This window comes from Catharus ustulatus, chromosome 5 (assembly GCF_009819885.2).
Source record: "Catharus ustulatus isolate bCatUst1 chromosome 5, bCatUst1.pri.v2, whole genome shotgun sequence".
Classification (NCBI taxonomy): domain Eukaryota; kingdom Metazoa; phylum Chordata; class Aves; order Passeriformes; family Turdidae; genus Catharus; species Catharus ustulatus.
The window spans coordinates 29,704,376-29,714,797 of record NC_046225.1 but is presented as its reverse complement, the minus strand read 5'-3'; the positions used below and the strand labels follow the sequence as shown (position 1 = coordinate 29,714,797).

The 10,422-nt window shown below is 38.2% G+C and overlaps 1 protein-coding gene across 2 annotated transcripts; it reads right to left on the bottom strand.

Moving 5' to 3' along the window:
• Positions 1-3,040: 3,040 nt before the first annotated feature.
• Positions 3,041-9,481, bottom strand: TRIM2 (tripartite motif containing 2). Of its 2 annotated transcripts, none has more exons than XM_033061311.2 (4): positions 9,278-9,481; positions 7,581-7,651; positions 4,860-5,000; positions 3,041-3,488 (listed from the first exon to the last, which is right to left on the bottom strand). In XM_033061311.2, exons 1-4 carry the CDS (start codon positions 9,432-9,434, stop codon positions 3,336-3,338), a joined length of 522 nt encoding a protein of 173 aa, XP_032917202.1. In that variant the 5' UTR covers positions 9,435-9,481; the 3' UTR covers positions 3,041-3,335. The 2 variants fall into 2 exon arrangements, with proteins under 2 accessions (XP_032917202.1, XP_032917203.1); XM_033061312.2 differs by having other exon boundaries at positions 9,290-9,480.
• Positions 9,482-10,422: the final 941 nt, after the last annotated feature.

Sequence of the window (10,422 nt, the reverse complement as noted above, 5' to 3'; positions counted from 1 at the left end):
GAAATTGAAGTTGACAGCATTTGCTTCCAGAAGTAACTTCAACTTAGTAGTATTTTTTTAGGTGCTGCTTTGCTGATAATGTGTGAAAATCCAAAAGACTACTCAATTTTAAGAAAACATCCACAAAACCTCTATTAGCTTTGAGCTGTGTTGTGAGAGGGGTTATGTGCAGAATTCACTATTTCATCAGAATGCACTGGGTTCACAAGGGTTATCTAAAATCCTGGTAAACAATGCTGGTCCAAAGGACTGAAAAGCTTTTGAAGAAAAGTGTATACATGAAATAGCACAGTCTTAAGTATCTTTTTCGATATATGGGTTAGGATGTGATTTTCATGCTTCTCAAAGTTCTGGACAACAGAGGATTTGGCAATGTTTTCTGAGGGGTAAACATGCAAGCTTAGCAAAATTGTATTCTAAAAATACTAAATATGATAACTGACAGCCACAGCACATTCTTAAAAGTGTTTATCTCAATCTGAGCAACCCTTCTCTTTATTACCAAATACAGTTCAAAGGCCTTTTCTTCATTGATGTGCCATTTAAGCATCTTCCAATGTCAGAAAGTGTAAGGACACGTAGAGTGAAAATTTGAGCTACAGCTTTGTTAAATTTTGATAGGACAGTTTATTTCTAATGGCTGAGATACATCTTCAGAATTTTAGGACAAACCCTGTTCAAGCAGAGGATATTTTGTTCTCTTAGTAATAACAATCTTGAGCTTTAATATTCATAAATGTTACCACCAGTTTCTGAGCTTCATTATACAGTCCTTAAGCTTCATGCACAAAATATTTATTCCAATGAAATAAGGAAACTTATATTCGCACAAAAAATTGTAAATTGCTTCTATGTGCAAAAATAAACAAAGGAAAGAAGAAATATCTTTCGGAAACAGTAATTAAAAACCAAACAAATCCCCATTTAAGAACCTCGGGGTCTGCATTTTTACAAGTCAAACACAACTTTACGAAAAACCATTAGTTTTTCTAAAGTTCATCAAAACAACCACCTTAACATTTTAGAAATAAGACAAATACTTATAACAAGAAATTTTATCAAAGATTTCTTTCCATTTTGCAAACATTCTTAAAATACTCCCAATACTCCCAATATCCAATGCCCTTTTGTTTCAAGGTCCTAAAAATGAGAAAAGAAAGACAGCACTTCCCAGGTTATTGCAAGCATTGGCAGCAAGCTCACAGCTCCTCAAACACTTAAAAGGGAGCACTAGTCTATCTATAATCCAGCTACAGTAGCAATTCAACCTTTGACCACTGGATATAGAAATAAGAATAAAGCCAATGCTACAAGTTCATTCTTAAAAAAGCCCCAATAAACCAGACATTAAAACAGAACTATGCCTGTAAACATTTCCAGTTAAATTAATACTTCAACAAAGAACATAGTAGAGAGATCTGGCAGAGGAAGAAAGGTCATTTTTCAGAGTACTGTCATTGTCAAATATCATACATATGTTCGAGTTTGCTGAAATAACCCACATTTACTTTTTTAATATTTTTATGTTAATCAATCATACATACATACAAACAAATTGGAACAAATCTCACAGTCCTTGTTTTGTCCTCTAACAAAATTCCCTTTGATGAAGGACTTCAGGGATTGGTTCAAATTCATTTTTATTTGTAATGCATTTTTTCTCACATAAAAACAAATAGCTTTGGTAACCCTTGGCTTTCCTATACAACCTCTGTTTACCACAGTTCCTTTGGTTGTATAACGTAGGTCCTCCACAGGGGTACTTCTCTGGCTTTCTGTCCTGTGTGAAGCTGCGTTTTATTTTAGACGTTAATACAATGAGTTGCCATAAGAAAACATGGCGATGAACATGTATGAAAGAGTGGCACACATGAAGTTAATTGACTTGACATTGTAGTAACCCTGATCCTAATGAGCTAGTTTGGTGTCAGAAGGTCTGTGGTTATACAGAAATTCCGCTCCCACTAATGTATCTCTACAATTAAGTTTTTCCAGAGCTTTAGAAATGTCAGGTCTCTGCAAAGTCCTTCCTGCACATTGAGCAAGAGAAAGAGTAAAAAACGGCTGCACGAAACAATCCTTCGTTAATTCCACATGAGTAGGGAATTTGCATTGATTCTCACAGTGCTAAACACTGAGCTGTCTGACAGTTAGAGCTAGACGGATTTTGTGAGACTTAACCTTATACTAAAAGGACCTACAGTAATTTCATGCTTATAAGCCACACCATTTTGACTAAAATTTAGCTCCCAACCCGGAAGTGCGGCTTACACTCAGGAGTGGCTTATATATGAACAAATTTTGGAAATTTCCCAACCCGGAGGTGAGAGCCTGCAACAGCCCCAAGCCGAGCCAGAGTCTGCCTGGTCCCAGATGGCAGGGCAGCGGTGGCACAGTGGCAGCGCTGCCTGCCCCCAACAAGCATGGTGGCACTGCCCGCCCACCTCCGACAAGCGTGGTGGTGCTGCCCAGCCCCAGCAAGTGTGGCAGTGCTGCCCTCCCCCGACAAGTGCGGCGGCACTGCCCAGCCCTGGCAAGCGCGGCTGTGCTGCCCGCCCCCAGCAAGCGCGGCAGCGGCTGGGCACGCTCTTCTCCTGCTTCCTGATGGCAGTGGCGAGCGGGGCTGGGGCTGCTCCCTGGCGACCGCCACAAGCGGGGCCGAGCCAGTAAACCCCATGATCACGCAATTCTGTTACTAATTGGCAACTTTGTGAAAGGTGCATGCGGATCCTTGCTGCGAACGAAAGTGCGGCTAATAATCCAGTGTGGCTTATATATGGACAAAGAATGAAAAGTTGCCGGCACCAGGTGTGGCTTGTAATCGTGAAATTACTGTACTTGTTATACACCGTAAGACTGAAGAATGTTAAAAGTGTAATACTTACCATGATAATGAGATCTAGAAGATTCCCAGGATCACCTCAGGATTAAATAATATGTAAGAATGATACTTCTTTAAATTTGGAAGCTTGGAGCAGGAGCTATCCTTCACAGTCATGAAAAAGATTTGGGGACTTTTCCCAAACTTTTCTCATTTTTGTGTTATTAGTTAATTCTAATTTCATAGGTTGTGGTTTGTGTTTAATTTCATATGGTCTTTATGAATTCAGTTACAGAGGATTTTTTTAAATAACACTTACAACAAGAAGTTTAGTGAGAAACGTAAGAGGTGCAAGTCCTACATAAACAAGGTAAGTTTGGAAATTATCACAAGAAATCCGTAAGAGACTCCTTTGTTATTAAAAATGAATGCAAAGTAGGAGATATCCTGCACTGGATCTCTAGGACAAGTCTTTTCTTAAGGGTGGGTAATTATCCAGCTCCAGAGCTCATTGCTACTGTAAGTATCGATAGACCTTGAAGCAGTGATTTCCGGAGTCTGCGACTACAACGTGGCCATCTGAAGTAAGAGCCAGACCTTGAGGACCATAAAGTGGGTCAGCAGAGGTGTTAATGTAGGATAAAAATGATCCACTTCCATCAAAAACCTTGGAGGGTGAGAAAGCACAGAAAAATGTTACGAAAAGGAAAGTAGAGGACACAAGTTTACTCTCAGTTATACTGTTGCACTTCTCATTTCTGAAACAGTTGACATACAATAGAATAAACAAGGGCAAAATCTGTTCTGTTATCTCATAATATGCAAGTTTATATACAAATGTATGTTCTTATGAAAAAAAACTAATTATAGCTGCCAGGATATTTGGTAAGAATTAACACACAATGAAATAATAATAATAATAATAATAATAATAATAATAATAATAATAGTATAAAAAAAGAACCTTGGCTGTTCCTTGTTAAAAATAGTCAACTATAATAAATCAAATTTAATTTGAGTTGGGAACTCAACCAACACCTTGTTTTCCTAACAGACATTACTGTTGTGGCTAGCCTGATTCTTAGGTTTCCACACAGAGAAAACAAAGAATTTGTTTACCCTGTTGACAGTGCTTCCTGAGAACAACTCAGAAGCAGCTCCCTTGGTTTTATATTCAGTGGAAATAATGCATACAGTTATTTATTAGGTATTCTTTGGCAAATAAGAAGACCTTGCACTTAAAATATAAAGAGTGCAACTCTCATAACTTAAAAGCAGAAAAATTTCTCAGCATTTAAAAAAGATGATAAAAATCTGCTGCATTCACCTCAGGTCATTTGCTTTTGTCATATTTTCCACTACATCTCTGATCTTCTGTTATGGTGATTATAAATTACAGTAATTTCACGACTATAAGGCACACCTTAAAGCCTAACATTTTGATCGAAACCTGGAAGTGCACCTTATAATCTGGTGCGCCTTATATATGGACAAAGTTCAGAAATTTGCCAACAACCTGGAACTGTGAGCTGCGAGCCGAGCAGCAAGCAGCGAGCAGCGAGCCGAGCCGAGCCGCACAGCTCAGCAGGGCTCGGCATGGCTCGCACGGCCCCACACAGCTCGGCGCAGCTCATGTGGCTCTTGTGATTCCTTACTTATTGATTACTTTGTTGCACGCGGATCCTTGCTGCAAAAAAAAGGTGCACCTTATAATGCAGTGCGCCTTATAGTCGTGAAATTACTGTACTATCATCTCAGCAATGCTTGCAAGTCTCATAAGTCATCAAGTAACTTTTGGGGAACTGCTTGGCACCAAAATCGTTGGTCACAGTGGTCATCAGAGCTGCCAGCAGCCACGTTGAAAAGCTGACAATCTGACACCACCAGGTCTGAAAGTGGACAATGAAGCATATAAAGGATGGTATGAGAAGCCACATCACTTCTAATGCTGATGGTGTTCCTTGGGCAGTCTGAAGGTGAGAGTTACCAATCCATTAGTTTTTTTCATCAAGCACCTTTGAAATACAGAAATTTCTACCTGTATTCGGCTGTTTCCCCAATCTGCTACAATAATATTTCCATTAGAATCTACTGCTACTCCAGTTGGTGCATTAAATTGCCCATTTCCTTCTCCATTTGATCCAAACTTCAGCATGAATTCTCCTTCCTGGTTAAATACCTGTATGGGTTTAAAAACCAATTTAAATATGGCATGGTATCAAATATTAGTAATCTAGCACTACCAGTTCACCTGCTAATTAAAGGAGGAATTTAAGAGTTCCCAGGAACACACTGCCCCAATAACACACACACACAAGATGGGAGGAAAGGTGCCCATCTCTCCCCTTTACTCCATTACACTATACAGCATTTCTCTTCTCACTTAAGGTCTGATTAATCTCAGACGTGGAGGCAAAGGGCCCCAGAACCCTTCTGCAGCTTGCGCATCTTGAACTGAAAAGAGCTGAATGCAGATACGACACTGGGTTTTTTATTTCTATGGAACTAAAACACAATGGGACCAGATGCTCTCTTCTCTGCTTCCATAATCTAACACACATTGCAAATCATTGCTGCTCTCTGTAGGTAGGTCAGCAACTGAATTCTCTGTGATGGTAACAGCTTTAGACAGCAGAAAGGTGAAGCTGATTAATGACTGTTCTGTCAGTGATCTGGATGCACCAATGGGACCAAACAAGATACAAATGTGTCATTTATACAGTACTACAGCCATCTCTAAAATTCCTTGGTCCACCTTGGACTCAGGCCCAGCTACAGCACAAAGTTCAACAGTGTTCTTAGAGACTGACTGTGTCTTGCACAAGGAAATTGAAAGATCTGACGAGTGCCAAATGCACACTGAAGTGCTGATAAGGTGGAAGATGTCAGGAAATTATTGTGTTCTTGAACACCCACAGTGAATAGAGAAAAAACATTTGGGGAAGGAAATTAATGAAGTACCAAGTTAGTACCTCAAATGATTAAAGAAAATAATAATTACAAAAAAAAAAAAAAGCCAAACTAATGAAAATAACAGACAAAGATATATATTGCTCTCTCCCTGGGCTGAAGTGACCAAATGAGAGAGAAGCCTACATTGCACTGGATTTTGCATAAAAGATGCCTGATGGAAGGAACATCCCTGAAGGTTAATGGGGGTGGGAGAAAAATGTTGCTGAGTGAGCTTGCTTCATTCATTACACTGGTGGCAATAAGTGGCTTTGGGAATCATGAGAGTGAAATTAATTTATTTAGTTATTTGTTAACTAATTTATTATTTAAAAGAAGATGTACTCTCTGGTCTCAGATTATCAACTCTCTAGAGTGTCAGCACTTACATGTACCTATTTAGAGAACACTACAGATATAAGAATCTTTTCCAGTAAATACCAAATTGTAACAAGTAACACTTTTATCCCATTGAGTCACACCAGAGACAGATGGAACACTCTGTTCTCATTAGAAATGTAATAATTATAAATCCTCTAGGATGACACACTTCTTAAACTTCTTCACTTGCTTTTTTTTCATTTCAGTTAGCCCCTTGCTGTTAAACTTCTCCAGGCAACCTTGTTACCAGGCAAACCTTGTTTCTGGAGAAGTAATTTAGGAGTCATAGGCCTCCTGCTGCTTTAGGGCTCCTGCTGCAGCCTTGGTTTCTGTGTTATAATCCAAACCACGAGTGCTACTTCCTCACCAATTCCAAAAGGATAGGCAAGAAAGGTTGCTATTCCAAACCTAGGTGATTCGGCACTGCTCAGAAGACAAAGGTGTCAGCTTAAGCAGCAACTTCCTATTTTAGGTGAATATATAAAATTTATTTTTTCAATCAAAAACGGTGAAGAACTAGACTGAGGGTTCATATTTGTGTTCGGTCAAAGTAGGCATTAGGTGAAATGCCAAGGATTTAATTTTGTTGATGTGTGGGGCTGACATATGTCCTAAGAGCCCAAGCAGAACAGCATCCTGCTGTGTCCTTCTGCTGCTATCTCGTGTATAGGAAGGGCACAAGAGCATACGCAGGAAGTGTGGGAAAGGGAATGCCTGAGAACAAACACGCATAGGTGAGGCATCTCTGCAATGGCCTGTATCTCCTTCATAGACATTTGCCGACCCGTTGCAGCATGTTTCCCTGGTTTGGTTTATTACTAGGACAAACACACAAACTTCCTATCATACCATGACTTTAACAGGCTGTGAGTTAGGACTTCCCATGTGAGTGAGGACTAGTGGCCAGTTCTGCCCAGTGCAGGAGGCACTGAATGAAAACAATTAAATATATGGGTTTTAAGAGAATCAGGTAGTAAAATGGATCCAGTAATCTTAAAGCTTATAGGTACAGAATTTAAAGACTATCAGGTATCTTTACTTTGTTATCATTTTACAACTAGAAATGTGTAAAGCTTTTACGGGGAAATTCAAAAGCCATGCTTTTAAAAGAAGACAGAACACAGGGTCAATAACAGGTTTGGTAAAGGGCTACTAAAAGTAAGTAAAGTTGAAATTATTTATTTCAGGTACAACTTACATTTAAGCTATTGAATTAGAGACCATTATAGTGACACCAAAGGCAATGAGCTATGTCTCTTCATTAAGCAATGCACTGCATGCAAAATTCTCCAAGAGTGCTGTCCTTGTAGCAGAGCTCATACATAGGGAATGTGATCTCTTTGCTTTTAACAATATGTTATTTTCCCCAAGAAAGTATCATAATAAAATTAAAATGGCAACTTTCCAAGTTGCCATTAATTGACAGTACCTTGACAGAATGGTTATGAAAATCTGTAATGATAATTTCATTGTTGCTGTTTACAGCTGCAAAATGAGGACCTGCAATGCAGAAAAGGAAGAAGAAAAAAATTGTAATACCATTAAAATTAAAAGTATGGTTAATTTTTTTTAAAATTCAGCCTACCAGCGCATTATGTTTGGCTTTGGAGCAATAGTAGTCCAAGTGGGAAAACCAGTTTCAAGTTAAGAGTAACTTTACTTCATTCTTTTTTAAAACGTTCAGCATGATTTTGTAACAAATAATTTCTTTGTCAATCAGTTTCAATCAGCTATTGTTGTCAATAAGCATTGTTGATTTCTCTCTCTCTTGTATACATATGACTATGCAGAGATTTATAGGCTTATTAACAAGACAAAACATGTAGTGCTTAAGCATAAAGTTGTGTATACACTGAAAATTTTTATCAAAAATGTTCCTGTAAATTCTTAATTGAAATATTTTATGCTCTATGTGCTCACAACTTACAAGCATTTGAAACTAACAAGTTTTAGGATAAATAAAAAAAGTTACTTAGAAAACCACTGTTAGGGGGGAAAGGGCATTTTGTTGCTTTATGTAGTATTGAAATATGTATGCAATTTGAGGTAAAAAACAAATGGTAACATGAAAACAGGCAAGTACCCATATTAAAACACTTGACGCTATTTTGAGTTATTAAACAGAGGCAGAACTCAGTTTCAGTTTTCACAGTATATTAGGGTAAACTATAAAAGGTGGAAAATTTTACATTGAAAAACATTCAAGTATTGACAATTTACCTGCTTTCTGTAGCCTAGCAGCAATAAGGAGGTAGATTTCTCAAATGCACTGTTAGGAAGTATTTGCCTACTTATTTTCAGGAGGTGTTTTTGCAAATTTTCAAATGAAAAGAAATTGACATACCAGAAAATTTAGCTATGTTAGAGCCCAAGCTCTCATAAATTATATATACTATGCCATAAGAAATTGCAAGAGATCTCAGGATAAAAACACGTTGATCCTATTCCTCTCTTTTCACTGTGAACCAGTCAAAATATCAGACCAATGAAACTACACACTAAAAATGATCCGCATACCTAATTTGGCATCTTTGTTTTGAAAATAACATTTTGAAATAACAGCTATTCACTTAAAATACATCAGTGGGGCTGTTCTGTTTTTTAAACTTAACTGCATTTTCTATTTGAAAGACAGCACGTGCAAGCAGACAGTTGAGTATAAATGGTAATTTCCCCAAACTTATATTTGCTGTTCCATAACTCTGCCTTCCTGATCTCAATCTTAACACTATCCCATTACACTCATTTTCTAAGAGATACCAACTTAGGGTATTGGGTTTTATGTATCTGATGATTGGAAATGCAAAGCACAGCATCTGAGTTGGTTGTGGTGAACAGCTTAGTGTGGCAATTACAAAGCACTTACAAAATTCTAGTTAAGATCAGTCTTTCTTGGGTCACTGATCTGAAATGCTTTCAGGCTTAGGGAGGTAGATGAAACAATCTGGTTACAGTTACATTTGCAGAACAGATGTTGCTATCTGTCTGACCAATCAAGCAAATAGGAGATGTATGTCTAGCAGGACCTCTCCCCCAGAGGATAAAGGAGTACAGCATTATCAACATGCTCAAACATCATGCAAATGTGGAGCAGAAGAGGCAAGAAAAGGGGACTTTACATATTACCATCAAGTGTACCTGCAAACTGCTTGTCACCATTTCCTCTACTTCCAAACCTGGTGACTATTTTTCCGTTTGGCTGGAAAATGAAGACACAGCATGCTTTATTGTCCACTACAATGATGTGTCCATTACGATCCACTGAAACACCTTTAGGGCCCATGAGCTTTCCAGACCCAATTTTGGTCTAAAAGGAAAAACACACAACAGGAAAATATGTTGGCATAATAGAAATTAGTTAGTGCAGTTCAAAGGTTGTATTTCAGGCACAGACCAGAACACAGAGACATTTTTTCATCAGAAGTTGGAAGTGATTGTTTTTATCAGCTTTTACCATGTACTTCATAATTTTTTCTTCAGCTGAAAATAAAGTCTGCTTTCTGTATATATTTTCTAGACTGAAAAATCTGCCACCTCAGCAACTGAGTCCAAATATATAACTCATAAGAAATACAGTCATCAGATTTGTGTGACTTGATAATCCTGTCAGAAATGTCTGTATATCCAGCATTAAGGTACCAGCAGGATAAGCAGACAAGCAGAAATGATTTTTTGTCTCCTATTGCATGCTATTCCTGAGTCCAATAACCACCTTGATGGACAGGGAGATCACTGCCTGCATCAAAGTAGTCAGAGTTCTTGGAGCATCAGGGCAGAGTGGGATGTATGCTATGATGTCTTCTGTTGCCTTTTTTGGGTTAGTAAGACACCAGCACCTTCTGAGAGCTCTCGGAAAGAATTTGAGTAGAGCTAAAGCTCAGGCTAACCTTTCTATCTTCCATCAGATTCCACAGGAGATTGCTCCACTTGCTGCTTAGATACATGAAGTGTCAGCTGAATGCTGTAAAGGGAGAGGATCATGTTGCCAAACAGCAAATGAAGCAATCTTTGAAACACTAACAAATCAAAACTTGTTCTGTTCATTTTAAATAGGCCTAGTGACAACCAAAACCATTTGCCAGCATAATCAGCAGCATTGAGGGGAATTGTATACAATATTTCACTGGAAAAATGTTCAGTGGAAATTAGATGGATCTCACAACAGTAAATTATTTGAAAAAGGCTAGAGAACTGTCCAAATCCAAAATGCCAGAAGCATGCTTTAGTAGGTTTGAAAAGAAGAGGTTCTAAAAAGAGAATCTGAAATCTAA